Here is a 16,137-nt window from a genome sequence, read left to right on the forward strand (position 1 = left end):
GTACCCCTGACCGTTGGTAGGTGGTGTCTGTCGACTGTGCGTCAGTGTCGTGGTCGCCGGAATGACGTTGCAGTGTCTTAGACGCCATCCCTGCACTCCAACGCCAGTTCTTTATACGACATTCCACGCCAGAAGCGCAGAGCCATGCAAGACACTGACCACTGGTGCCCAAAACTAGGGTCCTGAAAGGGAGTCCCTTACTCTAGAAGTCAGTTCGCAGAACAGGGAGGATGGGTGGGGCGGTAAGGAATCTATAATATACGTCTCATACAGATTTATCATTACCTAAGGTAAGTAACTGGTTCATCTCAAAAGAGACTATTAGTTATAGATTCTTTACCTTAGATTAGATACTCCAGCAATACCAACCCTGGAGGTGGGTCTGCAAACTAAGTGCACACCAGAAAGTCCTAGAGAACTAAACGGCCAAAGAAGCAGTCTGTCCGACCAGACTATCCAGGCAATAATGCATGGTGAACGTGAGCAGAGATGCCCACGTGGCTGCCTGGCAGATGTCACTGAGGGAGACTCCAAGTCCCAAAGCAGTAGTGGCTGCCATCGCCCTGGCGGAATGGGCATGCAACCCTTCTGGAAGCTCCTTTTTCACCAAAAAATAACAGATTTTAATGCAAAGAACGACCCATCGAGAGATGGTTCGATTTTGCACGGCCCGACCTTTCTTGGTGCCCTAAGAGCCAAAGAGTTGATCATCCCCCCGGAATGGTTTTGTGCGATCCAGATAAAATAATAGCACACGTTTTGGATCCAGACAGTGGAGCCTCTCTTCCTCCTTAGAAGGATGTTGCGTGGGAAGAAGGTGGGCAAAGTGATGGTCTGTCCTATGTGGAAAGCAGTTTTTAAGGTCAAGGGTCTGAGAGGACAACTATGTAGTGGCTCGAAACGAGCACACATGAGGTAAGTTAAGACCAGATTCAAGTCCAACTGGGGCATTACGAAATGAATAGGATGAAAGAGGTGAGTAATGCCCTTAAGTAATCTATTTACAATAGGGGACTTGAAAAGAGAAGGCTGATCAGGAAGTGAAGAAAGGCCGAAATATGGCCTTTAAGGGTGCCCAGAGCAGAGCTCTACTGGGCCAAAGAAAGAATGAAGAGGACAACCTCTGAAAGAGGGGCAGAAAGGGGATCCACAGCCTTTGCTGTGCACCATGCCACAAATGTGTTCTATCTACAGGCGTATACCGTTTTAGTGGAGGGACGCCAGGCTGCCAAGATGACATTAAAGACTTCGGGAGGAAGGTCAAAAGCTGTCAACTGGCGCCACTCAATCTCCACGCAAGGAGGTGGAGGCTGGACAGGTTCGGGTGGAGGACAGTCACCCCTGTTGCTGCAACAGAAGATCCTCCCGAAGAGGCAGTTGGATCGGAGGATCGATGGTCATGTTCAAGGACTCTGGATACCAGACTCTTCGTGCCCAATCCAGAGCCACAAGAATGACTTGGGCCCGGTCGCGCTTGATCTTCAGCACTCTGGGTAGAAGTGGTATAGGAGGAAAGGCTTATAGAAGACCGCAGTTCCACTCGCAACGAAAATAGTCGCCGAGCGCCGCCTTAGAAATTCCAATGCCCAGAACTGCAGACATTGCACGCTCTTTGGTGGCGAACAGATCTAACCAAGGCTCTTCCCACTGCTGAAAAAGACCCTGCACCACCTCCGAGTGAAGACCCCATTTGTGATCCATCATGCACCAGCTCCTGAGTTGGTCCGCCCTGGTGCTCAGGGAACCTGCCAGGTGTTGAACCACCAGGTACATCCTCTAGGCCCCTGCAGTCCTCGCCATCTCCCGAATAATGTGGGAGACAGCATAGCTCCAGCAAACAGGGAGCTGCTTCAACTAGCAGCTCCCTGCTTGCGGGACCAATGTTTTGATCTGTTTCCCTGCATGCCAACTGCATGCAGAGAAACAGATGAAAACTCCGCTTTCTGCAAGCCAGAGCGGTTTGACTGCTGCAGCTTGCAGAAAGCGGAGTTATTTTTGCTTTTGCTTCGTGGGGGCTGTCAGCTCCCACCAAGCAAAAGCAAATACCTACCTCCAGAGGGTGGGCACCTCGGGAGGTACCAGGAGCAGGCCATGGGGTGTCGGTCCCCAGGGCCATAAATTGCTCCATGAGGGGTACTGCGTGGGCCGCACTTCATTGTGACACTTAGCCTTTGGGGAGGTGGTGGTCCCTGGGGACAGGGGTCCATGACAAACCACCCCACCACATTAATTTATTTCACCCCGGGAAGGTGGCGGCCCTCAGGGTTGCACCGCACCGCCCCCCCCCCCCCGCGCCCCTAAATTCAATGTATTGCCTCAGGTAGGTGGCAGGCAGCCAGGCCCGCCAACATTGATATTTCTTAAGTGCCGAGGTGCCTTGTAGGCCCCCCCCCCATTAATTTAACTTAATTTGCCCCGGGCCGACCTGCTTACATATTTTAAAGAGCCCCAGGGAAGTGGTGGCCCCTGGAGCTTTCATAAGCCCTATGAGGGGGGGCCTCCGGGCAACCCCCTCCTATATGTATTTGCTCATGCTCCCAGGACCTGGCCCACCCAGGGGCTATAGATTACAGAAGCGTGGGAGCCAGTGATTTTTTTCTCTTTTTCATCAAGAACCGCGGTTCCAGCCTGACTCATGGTGAAAAAAAGCCCTCAGTCGGAGTTCCTGTGTTGGGACCAATCTTGATTCCCTGATCACAACATGTTATTGCAACCATTTCAGGACTCTGGTTCATGGTTCCCACTGAAATTGACCAGCCATCGAAGCAGGGAGAATACGAACTTCCAACATCCGAAGATGTGCTTCTACCACCACCATCACTTCCGTGAACACCTGAGGGGAGATGGTGAGACCAAAAATTAGACCCACGAGCTGTAAATGCTCGATGGCTTACCATGAGCCGCGGGTAACTTCTATGTCTGCAGGACAAGCACGTGTAAATAAGCGCGCTGCAGGTGCGTAATCATTCAGTTTCCAGGGTTGAGAAGACATAAGTTCCGGGCAGGGAGAGTATCTTTAACGTTTGTTTCCGTAAAAAGGAATTGAGAGAGCTAAAGACTAAAATGGTACAGAGTCCGCCGTCCTTCTCAGAACTATGAAATAGTGGGAAGAACTACAACCAACTTCTGGCATTGGTACCCTCTTTATGGCTTTTTTAGCCAAAAGAACATCCACTTTATTGCTGTAAAACCATGTACTTATAACTAACATAATTCACTGTATTACACAGTTTCCATCAAGGAGAATAAATTAGTTACTTACCTATAAATACAGTTATCCAGTATGGATATCTTTCACAGACTCACATGCTTGAATCATTCTCCGTCGAAGTGGGAGTCCCACGGTAACATACATAAAGCAGTAATTACTAAGTCTCATAGGCTATCAAGGAGAGAACCATGCATTTAATAGCCTACCTCCTTCTCTAAAAAAAAAAAGAAAAAAAAAAAAAAGGACCAAACTTAAATGTTTCCAATCATCAACCAGCACCCTCTAGAACCTTCCCAAGAGAGTCTGTGACCCTCAGATTTCCCAGCACAAGTGAGAACAGTAATACTGGAGTGTCAGAGCAGCCTCTCCGGGGGAGGATGGTGGGTTGCATGTGAATTTATGAAAGATAACAATACTGGATAACTGCAGTTACAGGTAAGTAACTCATTTCTTAGCCAGTATTGGGGTATCTTTCATAGGTTCATATGCTTGAATCAGAATAGTAAGCAGTTACATACATTTAGTAAGCACCTTAGTGGATGGTGGGTAGTGCCAATAATACTTCCCCATGTATTCACAAAAGTTATACTTCTTGAAAGTGCTGGTGCAGAGTAAAAGCATATAAAAGGCACTGACATATGCAAACAATATATCTATTCTCTTCCAAATACAAGGATATATTTTCGAATTTATAGAACACACATTTGTAAAAATTTCTATTGAGATTGACAATAGAATAGAAGTCCTCTACTTAAAGAGGCTCACCTTATTGAAATAAGTTTTGTAGAACTGCCTGTCCTATGGCTGCGTCTGAATGCTGTGTCAACTCCAGGCAGTAAGGTTACGTGAACGTATGTGTTTTCCACGTTGCAGCTCTTTTCCACTGGCACACCTGCAAACATGGCAGCTGAAGTAGAGACTGCCCGGGTGGAGTGTGCTTTCACTGTTCTTGACAATGGTTTGCCAGCCTTATTGTGTCAAAATTGAATTGTGGTTGCTATCCATCTTGCAATAGAAGTTTTAGAAACCACAGTGCCATGGCAGGCTTGCCTGTGGGCCACGCATAGTTTATCCGTTTTGCGTATAGGCTTAGTCCTTTGCAGGTAAAATTTAAGACCTCTTCTGAGGTCTAAAGTATGCCGAGCTCGTTCCACAGGCGTAGAAGGATCCGGGAAGAAAGTCTTTAGAATGACCGGTTCGTTGAGGCGGTAGTGAGAGAACCTTAGGAATAAATTTTGGATTCGTCCTGAGAATAACCATTTTGTCCGTAAAGCGAAGGAACTGATCTTTTATGGTGAAGGCTTGTATCTCGCGAACCCTTCTATTTGAAGTGAGGGCTAACAAGAGAGCCACTTTCCACGTTAGGTATCTGATGTCTGCCCCATGGATGTGCTCAAAGGGTTGCTTCATCAATTGAGATAGGACTACATTCTAGAGAGGAGCTCTGACAGGCAGGAAAATACGAAATAATCTTTTCATGAATTGCTGTATACTTCTTGTAGAGAATAGATATGGGAATTTCGGTGAGCGTCTATCTGGAGATGCCTGCGAGGTGACCTTAACGGAGGAATATGCCAGCCTTGATTTTGCCAAGGATAGTAAGTATCGTAATATTTGTTCTGGAGCAGAGAGGTAAGGATGCACCTTATTACGCCAACACCATAGACAAAATAGTTCCCATTTCAGTCTGTACGTCTTGATGGTGCTATCAGCAAGAGACCTGGCCATAATATCTTTGTACTCTTGCTCAATGGTTAGATCCTTAAATTCGAAAAATTCAGGAGCCACGCATGTAACTGAAGAGACGCTGGCAGTGGATGACATATCTGACCCTTGTTCCTGGTCATTAGAGTTGGTGTTGGTAACAGACAGATAGGCTGGGCTTCCGAGAAGAGGAGAAGCTTGGTGTACCAGTGCTGTCTGGGGGCTATTGGAAGAAGGCAGCAGTGTTCCATCTTCAGTTTCATAAGGACCCTGGGTATCAGTGGAATGGGGCGGGGAAGAGAGCATAAGCATATTTTCCTGACAAGCGCATTGAAAGGGCATTCCCTCAAGAATTTGAGAGGAAATCTGCATTTGGAATTGATTTGAGTCACAAACAGATCCAAGGCCTGTCTTCCCCACACTGAAAAGATCCTGTCCAGCTGTTCTTGTTCAAGCTCCCACTCGTGGGAGTAGTCTTTTGTTCTGCTCAGTGTCTGCCAGGGTATTCCGAAGTCCTGGCACATGTTCCGCTGTCAAGGATATCCCATGAAATGTTAGTCAGCTCCATAGTTGATGGGCATCCTGTGAGAGAAAGCGATTTGGTTCCTCCTTGCTTGTTGATATAAAACATGCTTGTGGTGTTGTCCGTATGGACCAATACCAACAAACCTCTTATTTGAGGAAGGCATGCAGGGAGAGAAAAATGGCTTTCAGCTCCAGCCTGTTTATGTGCATGGACCATCTACCCTGAATCTAATGGTCTTGAAGATGACCTTCCAATCTTCCATGGAAGCATCTGTACGTACTACTAATTTTGGGATCACCGGCAGAAAAGAGACCCTGAGACAGATGTGACTTCAGTGTCCACCATCTGAATGCCTCCTTCATGCGTGGGGTTATAGCTATCACGTCGCAGGATCCCGTAGTTTGGATCTATTGATATTGGTGTTCTTCTTGCAGAGGTCTCATTTGCAGACGAGCTAGCGGCACTAGTGCGATTGCTGAGAGCATGCCCAGTAGAAATTTTTATGTTCTCACAGAAGTGTTATTTCTTTTGGAAAGCCGGAGAGCCAGAGCTTGCTATCAGTCTTGTCTTTCCTGTGAGAGGGAAGCTTTGTTCTGAATGGTGTCCAAGTCGGCCCCTAAAAACGTAATTGTCTGACTTGGAGAGATCGATGACTTTCTTTGGTTTATTGTAGCAGCCTTCACTAAACAAGCTGATGGAGCTTTCGGGGGCCAATCGTCTAAGTATGGAAATACTTGATGACCTTGGTTCCGCAAGGCGGCTGCTGCTGGGGCCAGAAACTTCATAAAAAATCTGTGGAGCTGATTTGAGGCCCGAAAAGAAGGACTCGAAACTGATAGTGGGTACCAGCCACTGTGAATCAGAGGAATTTTCTATGTTTTGGGGTGAAAAGCAACATAAAAATAAACATCCTCCTGATCCAATGAGGTCATGAAATTTCCGCTGTTTAGGCGCCGAAGGATGTTGGAGCATGTGACCATTCTGAAGGTTTGATTTTTGAGGAATTTGTTTAGTCTTCTGGAGGTCTAATATAGGTGAGACTGGCGCCGATGATGATTTGTGGCCAAATTTGTGTCTAGAATGTCCTGAGGACTCTGGTTTCTCCTTAGAAGTCCCAGAAGAGTGAGGTGAACTTATCTCCGAGGAGACCTTAGGCTGTTTCTCCTTCTTATGAGATTCTCTGGTAAAATGGGAGGTTTTTGGGTGTTTCCTGCCCTCCTCAACCTGACCCTCAGACGACCTGGCCCTCTTATGTGATTTACAGGAAGTGTCGCTCTTGTCACCTGATGATTCTCCTTTCTTCTTCAGCCAGAGTAAAAGTTGGACCTCTCGGTCTTTGAGAGTTTAGTTTTAAAAGGTGCGGCAGATTTATATTGTTTTCCCTCATAATGAGGCTAGAGGAAATATATGCAATCCTTGTGGGTGTCATCATTATGCACCTTCTACATTCCACAGGACTTACAAAGTCTAAATAGTCCCTTATCAGACATTGTCTATTAAAGTAAGAAGTACGACTTATCTGAGAGAAATTGTAGAACTAAGCAAAGCTCAGGGAGACTACCTTCACACAAGACGTGCGGTGAAAATGTGAGGGTCACAGCCTCTCTTGGGAAGGTTGTAGAGAGTGCTGGTTGCCGATTACTTATGTTTAAGTTTGGTCCCTTTTTTTTTTTTTTTTTTTTTTTTTAAGAAAAGGATTCTCGCCATGATAGCTTAGGACTTGGTAATTACTGCTTTATCTATGTTACAGTGCGACTCCCACTTTCGACAGTGGGGAAGGATTCAAGCATGTGACTATGAAAGATACCCCAATACTGGATGAGCTAGGATCATCATTTCCCTAGGCTTCCCTCACTTTTTAAAATCGACATAGATATTATCACTTGAATTAAAAGTTTCCTTTTTGAAAAATCGATATTGTCAATTTTAGATCACACTTGTTTCCAATTCTCCCACTATTATACTAGGGATACACAACATATACTCAGCTCTCCAGCAAAGAGACCCCTAGAGGAGCCTGTTAGACATTGCAGCGCCAGCCTAACAAGGAGCAGGCCCGAAGATTAACAATGCCACCTTATGGTGGGTGAGGGCACTTGCTTCTCACAAGCTAATACTCCATATGCATATACTTATGACTTTCAGAAAGGCTGAGAAATTCCGCAGTTAACAAACGTAAGAATGATACTTAGGGAATCTCCATCATAGAGACTATATTGGCTGACAAGAGAAAAACATGTTACCTGACTATAATTAAGAATTTTTCCCTTACAGTTAAAGGCAAAAAACTTAGATGGAAAAATAACGCTGTAGAAAAACTAGTTTCTCTGGCATATTCAGAAAGTCATCATTGGTTTCATGCAGAAGACTAATGAACTGTCATCATACTGCATTGCGAGATGGTGCTTTAGCCTGCTATCTTACAGTGACTGCATAAAGTTTCTCCAATCCCATGTTCTCCACATATTTTCTTATAAAAACAATATTGGACTGGGGGGTTGATATAGTAGATCAGCTACTTTATATTGCTTTCTTAAGTGAATGTCTGAAGGTTTGCACACAATTTCTGATATCTCAAAGTACAAATTTGTGTTTGTGAATATTAATGAAGACATCATAATAGAGAATCTGTTTCAGCTAAACATGGACAGAAGGTGTATTGCAAGCAGGCATTTTCAAAATAGGATCTTGGCATAAACTCAGAACATGAGAACCCTAATTTGAAGGGAACTGGAGTCTAAGCGGATACGAAGAATTAACCATGGTTGCAATCATGCTTTCCAAAATTGTCATCTCAACATTATTCGAATCAGCATGCAGAGGTATTACCTTTTGAAATGGTTAGAGCCGGTGACCACTGCGACCTCAAAATATCCAGACAAATGCTGCCATTGCTATTAATGTTTGGATGATAAATTCTTGTCGTGAACGCAACCTACAAAATCGAATTAAAAGTTAACCAATGACCCCATAATTGGTGAAAATGATTCAAAAGTTATGATAAAGCTTTACCTTCGGTGGTTTAAATGGGTAATCTGTTGGGAAGTGAATTGTCAAAAAAAATACTCCACCCTGATAAGGACTGTCATTCTATGAAATAAAAAAACAAACATTAGAAGCAGCAGGCATGTGAAACATTATTTGTTTGGTTTGCTATCCATAATAATTTGAACAGAAACTGTACTGAGAAAGAATAAAGGTACACGCCGAACAATAGGTAAAGTAATTAGCATTTAACAAAGCTAAAACTAAAGATGAAAAACAAAAAACGTTACGGTGGCATAGTAAAAGAGGGTCAGTGTTGCAATTTCTGGAGAGAACAACGCAATGCTTTTGTAAAGTTCAAGTAACTTGATCTAAAGAAAGGCATACAGAATACGTAACAAAAAATACTTACTGGCCCCATTATTGTTGCTTGCCAATGGAACACTGGAAAAAAAAAAAAAGGACTGTACTTAACTGCACGTGTTACAGAGAGAGAAGTCAGTTAGAAAACATTTCTGGTAACAGATTAGAATTAAAACACAAACTAACCCATTTCTTCCACATGGTACTAGTCACAGGATGGCATGATGCCAACAGCACCCTGCACTGTAGAAGTCAACTGCTCACTAAAGGTTAGCAGCTGGTGTGGTGGAGGCATGACTTTTACACAAGCTACTCATACCCACCCCACCTCTTCCACTTCACCTCAGTTTCCATTAGCTTGTCAGTGGATAACGCAGCAGATGAGGATGGGTACTAAATATGAGGCAAGGATAACCAAATAATTGTGAAGAAATTCATCTTTCTGCCTCTGTCCTACTATACTAATGCCAACCCAAAGAAACAACAAGCATTGGCAAAGCCATCAGGCCTTACCTATGCAAGATATATTGCCGCTGCCAATGTTTTTTAGGCATGTTGCAAATGGCTGAATGTAATGTAAACAAGCATTGGCATAGCCAATAGGTCTCGCCTTTGGGACCTTATAAGTGTTTAGCCATGCAGGATATTGTGCTGCATAACTAAATACTTATAAGGTCCCAAAAGCAAGACCTATTGGCTATGCCAATGCTTGCTGAAGGATAGGCAGAGCACAGTCCATCAACCTGGGAAGGATGAAATGCTCAGTTAGCCCCCTCGACACGACAAACCACAAGCTTCACGCAGCATGCTTAGTTATGTAGTATGTGTATTAACCCAGTGGTCTGTGTTATTGGATAACGGGACAGGGGTTGGGCCCAATTAGCAGACATTTTAAGTTCAGGCTGACCGTTTATGTGGTATTAGTGAAAGTGAAGGAATTGTGCCTGACCTTTGTTCAGTTGCCTCACAGGCAGTCTTGCCTATGCAGTGCTAGGTGCCATGGCTGTCACTACTGTAGTGCGTGTTTGGCCCCAAACCTTACCAACAGCAGGTAATTTTGCTTCTGATAAACTGCTCACGCTATACTAGTTATATGCCTTCTAAATAATTTCAAAAAAACCCACCACCATACATATGGAGTAAATGTACACCAATATTAATGTGAATAATTAGCATTCCAGACAAAAACAAGCATGTAAAACAGTTAATCCTGTATTAGTGTTGGCCAGTCAGTACTCAAGAATGTCACATCACAAACCCGGTGCAAAGCAGAAGGTGATGGACCACACTCCTGCAACATCAAACCAGACGTTTCCTACAAATTTGGTACCACACCAAAAGCAGCTAAGATATTAAAAATGCAAGAAATGCCAGATCAATTTTTTAAAAAAAAATATTTACAAAATAGCACAGACTTCAAAATAAGATACATACAGTAGTAAAAACAGCTGTATATTTTGAGTATTATTAAAACATCCAATAAAATGGTATAAAATATATGTCTAGTTAACAAAACCGGCTGAGGAAAGTAGAACCTTGCACAAAACCTAGCGCAAATGAATGCGGACATGATGAATGCAACCACCAGGGCAGAAAGATATTACAGATTGCCATTAAATTCATTTCAAAGTCCTGATATGTAAACATTTGGTAGAGGGGAAATAAAAACGCATCTTAGAAACAAATTACAGAAAGCAATTATACTTTTATTCATTCAATTTACACACACTTGTGCAAGTCTTCAAATTTGACAATAAATATCTCTACAAGCTTTGAAATATTTTCAACGGTTATTTTACTCTATTTTAGGGTTGTTCGCTTTAATGATTTTAAAGGACGTTTTACTAAAGGTGTGCATCTTTTATTCACCTGAAGTTTGATTCTTGGTAATTAACCCAATAAAGTATATGGAACACAGGCAAAATAAGCATGGACGTCAATTCACCAAAGAGGTTGCGGAGTAACATGAAGCATGCTTGGACCACTGAGGTCAAGAGGGGTGAACTCTTTTCTCACATTTAGAGAATCAGCAGTCACCCGTTTCCTTCTGGGGGTAACGAGTAACAATGAAACTACAAAAACTATTACTTTATATTCATGCCTTCAAGGTCACTGGGGCTCTGTTTACCAACACGCAAGCCATGGGTACAGGCTGTCACAACAGGCTTGTAACAGAAGCCCATGAAAATAACACCGATAAGTCTCCAGAATTACAACTAAATCCCTTGCTCGACCGTTATCATTGAAGTCAAAGGTAGATCACGAAAACCAGGAAGACGATGATAAACTGAGCGGCCATCTTGGAATAGCTTGCATCCTTTCAAATCAAGCAAATGTTCACCTAACAACCACGCAACAAACTGATACAGGATCCTCTAATCTAAATAGATTACATTGCACCGTTTAGAGTTTCTTATAAGTGATATTTTTACTTTTAGTTGTTAGGTTCAAAGAGAAAAAAAAAAGTATTGTTAAAAAAGTCTACCGCTGCTTTTATATTTTTGTTTTCTAATAAAAAGATATGTTAATCTAGACGAATGCTTTGCTACTAATCTTGTTGGCTGCAGAGTCAAAGAGAAACCGGTGGTAGCCTTCTTGAGCTTAAAATGCGTGTGTTCTCCGGACAATGTACAGCAGCTCTATTAATGTCAGGAGGAACATCTCTTCATTGCATGGTCGGGAGTAATAAAAGACACCGGATCGCCATGTTAGGGTACCGGTGCGAGCAGTTGCCAGGGGAGTGGGTGAAAACACTGCAGGACAGAGAGGGAGGTGATGTAGGGTGGGGGAGGGTAAGCAGTTTAAGCACCCGTGCTTGCGGGAGCGAGGAGCGGCTTGCGCGGCCATGTTAATTGAAAACATATGGTCGGCGCGCCGCTGCTCACTCCCGCAAGGTGGATGCCACCACAAACACGAGTGTGCTTGAAAAGGAGCAGACCGATGGCTAAAGGCCCTCCTAGAGAAGCGCATGCGCACTGCCTAGGCGAGACCTAAAAAGCTGTACGACAGCCCGCATTATAGCGTTTTTCCAATTATGCTGCACTTGAGCTAGCCCAGCCAAATATGGCTTAAAAACATTGTGTAGGGGAGACCTAATGCTTGGTATGGAATGCCATAAGGTAAATTTCAAGTATTTATATAGTGTTTCCACGGCTGAAGTGCCAATGTTGTAGAATGGAGAATGCCCATGCCACGGTGTAAGTGTGAATAGATTCAGAAGCCTTTTAGGACCATACAACAACTGCAAAAATGTGCCATATAAATGCGCTGAATCTAAAACGTAGGCAGAAAGAAAACTCTAATCGGTTACAGTTTTTATTACGGAGATGCTTCAGGGATGTGGAATTCTTATAGCCAGACACCCAGGGCATATTGTTTGGGGTCAAGGGCAACACGTTTTCATGTGTATTCTGTCCTTGGGACAAGTAGGCCCAATCCCCTGCAGCACAAACCCTTTGACTGCCAGTTTGCAGTACACCATTATGGATCAGGGAAGGGCACTGTCTGCAGTTATTGTAATATTTTTTCCCATATGTAAATGCTGTCCAAACTTGCATTTATGGTTCATTAATTGAAAGCCTTTATTATTAGGGTGAGTGCTCTAAGTAAATGTTGTAAGCTCCGACTGCACTACTGACTATGGTTCCAGTATAAAAATGTGTACACACGTTTTCAAAGTTTAGCAATATAAGGCTATTTATGATGCTTCCAGAATGCTCCGATTAGATGCAAATATTTCCAGAAGCTTGAAAGCAAGATTGAGGATTCTTTGCTTTCAAAATAAAAAATTAAAAAAAATGAAATCAGGAACAAACATTTCGGTAATTTCAGGCACCATTTCTTTGCAGCATCGAGTAACATGCGTTGATGCATGCTAGTATTTCTAAAAAATATTCATAATGGTAGTGCAACCAGTTTCAATAAGATTATGGCAAACAAACATACACAAGCATTGGTAAAGCCAGTAGGTCTGAAATTGGCGGCCAGCTTTTTAGTTTTGTCAACGTGTGACTTGATTTGGCTTTTTTTTTTAAAAAAACCTTATTGGTGTGGGAGCTGCTGGGTCCTCACCATTATAACAAACATTGGCAAAAGCAAAAATTGTTTTTTAGTCGAAAAAAAGCACACACTGCCACAGTAGTTACTGGTACTGAACAAAACTATTTTGTGTACAGATATGCTCCTTGTGAAAGAGCAGAATGCTGTCACTCACAGTGAAGCCAGCCGATACAGAGAGAGAAAGAATTTTAATAAACACAAAATCTCAGTCAACGCCAGACCAAATTAGGGACACAATTATTAAAGAAAGTCTCAGAAGGCCACCCATGTTGTAGGTCCTTGCATTAAGTGAAGCTATATGACTTTTGTGAATTCCCAAGAATTAACAGAAGTAGGAAAATAAATAATACTCCTAGAAAATATTTATGAACTGCATTTTAGCATGAGCAAATTTGCATGTGTAGATTTGCTCATGCGAAAATCTGAGTGTTTGCAAGTGCACTTTCCCTCCAACCACTTTTTTCCCAACTCAGGAAGAGGTTTACGTCTGCCATTGTCAGGAGTAAATTTCAACATTTCTCAGTATGGGAGAGAAGAGTTGTTGAAACCCCTTACAACATGCATTTTAGTAGGTTTGCACAGACTCAAAAGGGCATTCTAACCCTGGACCTATTCCTTACCACTACCGTCAGCCCCAGTATGTAGATCTGCAGAAATCTGGCAACATAAGGGATTGCAAGTGTTCAAACACTACTATGGTACGAGCCTTCGCATCATCAGAGGCTATATCAGAGCTCTTATATAATGAGATTGTTGCCATAATTTGTCACTGCACTACTAGGCACAAGGGGGCAAGTGGATTTTGTTACAGGGCAAGTAGGTTTATGAAGCAACCTGCCCCATGGACAAGTAGATATTTTATTAAATTCCACACTCCTGTGCTTTATGGAAGGCTGTGTGTTAATTTGGGAGCAACGTTACAAAAGAACCTAAAAAGCACTCCTGATTGGTTGTTTAGTAGTACAATTTAGCAATAATTGGTGTTCAGTGGGCTTCCTAGAACTTTTGGCCATTGTACCTGCTGTACCATCCAAATAATGGTCCTACTGCCTGCAAGGTAATTTCACATGTGACTGCTTGTTAACTTGCAAAATATACCAACAATCTGTGTGCAGTGGGTTTCCTAGAGCTTTTGGCCCCCGTGCCACTGCACGATTCAAATACGGACCCTAGTGCCTGAAAGGTAACTGCACTTGTGACTGCTTGTTTAGTGTAAAATATAGCAATAATCCGTGTTCAGTGGGTTTTCTACACCTTTTGGACCCTGTGCCACTGCATATTTCAAAAGGGAGCTAGGAAGGGGAAATAAACCAGGGCGCCCTCCACTCAATATTAACATACACGAAATGGGAGTCTTTTTATAGAACAAATTAAAAACAGGCCGGTATCCCACAGTGCTTTGACAAGTGTTCAAATCTAAAAAGTGAGGTGAGTCAAGGAAGTACCTCACGTAAGCAACACCTGAGGAGCAATTGGCAGGTACTCACCAATGACTTCACTGTGTCATCGGCACTTCCGACAAAAACGGAAACCAACTCCCAATTATATGTGAATAAGGAAAAGCAAATGTGTCAACTAAAGTGGTATTTGTACAAATCCAAATAATCCAATCCCTGAAGAACCTAGTTGAAAGAGGAGGCCGATTGTGCTACTCCAACAAGGTTCAAATGGTGTTAGGGGAAAACACATCTGTCTTTAATTTTTGTTGTGTCCGTACTCATTTAAAACTGTGTCATGTTTAGACCATTTTACCTTGAACGGCCGACATGTTTCATTGGCATTGACTTAGTGGCAATTTCATCAGGGCACGGCCTGAATAGATATCAAACCGGTCTCACTGAAAAAGAAATGGTGTGACAATTTTGATATTCATGTCAGATATATTACCTGGTGCCCTAGTGCAATGATATTCAAACTTTAATGGCACCCCCCCCACCGCACCCCCAAGAAAGAAATAAAAAAAATAAAATAAAAAGGGCGCCCTCAGACTTTTTCCCAATTATTCTATTAAATTGGCAATGTTTAAATATTTCTAGAAAATTTACACATTGTGGTTAAGGTCCGTTATCATTTTTAAAATGTAATCAACTCCTCTGATCCATATACAGCATGTCGATGCATACGTTTAATAAAAAGAAATCTAAAAAAGAAAAACAAAAATGTAATAAAACAATTGCCAAACATACTATTCTGGTCAGGTAGGTCTTACTAATGTGTAAAAGTATTCAGTGGGATTATTAGAAATGAGGGCGGGGGTTTTGAAGAATATTTGGAGTCCCTTCCTCTTACACACATACTCCCTGCTAGGATATACATGATAAAATATGTTCGCGATGGCCCATTACAGAGCAGCTTACTGCAGCTCATTTTCCCCCCAGCTAAAAAAAAGCACTGTAATCCGCAAAATGATTCTTTCGGCCAGAGGCTGGTGTCCTCCAGGGGATCACTTGAGGCACCTCAGTGTGAAGACCCTACATGGTAACTGCACTTGTGACCGCTGGTTTGGCAGTAAAATATAGTAATAATCCGTGTTCAGTGTGTTTCCTATACCTTTTGGCCCCTATCCCACTAAACCTGCTGCATCATTCAAGTCTGGATCCTAGTGTCTGCAAGGACAAACTAGGAAATAGTTTTTATGCAATCATATATTTGTTCCAGAAAAAAAAACCTCACAGTTGCAGACAGAATCCATAATTATTGTGTAGCTAAACAAAAGCTTTCATAAAAAGTGCCTTTAAACTTATCCAACACTCCACAACAATTTGTCACAGAGGTCATAAATAAAGCATATGCTTTACTCACAAAGTAAAATAAAGCGTTGAAAATTATGCTGCAATGTAGCTGGCTCTTTCTAGTGAAAAGATCTTCTCCTGTGCTTGATGGTGAATGGAGCAAAGCCAAAGGGGATGATGGAAGAAGTGTTGAACATTGCAAACCCTCACCCCCAGTCAACTGATCTGGGTTTATTCCATGATCATTCTTTAGCTCACTCCACCACCCCAGTTCAGACATGGCCATATGCAAATCAGTCTGACCCTGTGCCTCATGGGAACAGTCCAGCCCAAACTGCCAAGCCATGTCTTCCCTGGACCGGAAACAAGCATCCTGGGACCGGTTTCGGGTTCATAACCATCAGCCAGGCTATCTTGAATCCAGTGGCAAAGTGAGCAAGGGACCCACGTCTGGCCATACCCTGCCAACTTAGGGCGAACAAAGCGAAACCAAAGGGGATGATGGACGGAGTGTTGAACATTGCAAATGTTCACCCCCAGTCAACTGACCTGGGTTT

General features: G+C 42.9%; 1 protein-coding gene across 1 annotated transcript in view; it reads right to left on the reverse strand.

Moving 5' to 3' along the window:
- Positions 1-16,137, reverse strand: part of UBE2D2 (ubiquitin conjugating enzyme E2 D2) — a 296,135-nt gene that overhangs the window by 85,516 nt on the left and 194,482 nt on the right. Inside the window, exons 3-5 of the mRNA XM_085617922.1 lie at positions 8,839-8,870; positions 8,454-8,531; positions 8,271-8,376 (exon numbers count right to left, since the gene is read on the reverse strand). Of these exons, the coding sequence (XP_085474048.1) occupies positions 8,271-8,376; positions 8,454-8,531; positions 8,839-8,870 (216 nt within the window). The remainder of the gene's footprint in view (positions 1-8,270; positions 8,377-8,453; positions 8,532-8,838; positions 8,871-16,137) is intronic.

Source organism: Triturus cristatus, chromosome 7, assembly GCF_964204655.1.
Source record: "Triturus cristatus chromosome 7, aTriCri1.1, whole genome shotgun sequence".
In the NCBI taxonomy this organism is placed as follows: domain Eukaryota; kingdom Metazoa; phylum Chordata; class Amphibia; order Caudata; family Salamandridae; genus Triturus; species Triturus cristatus.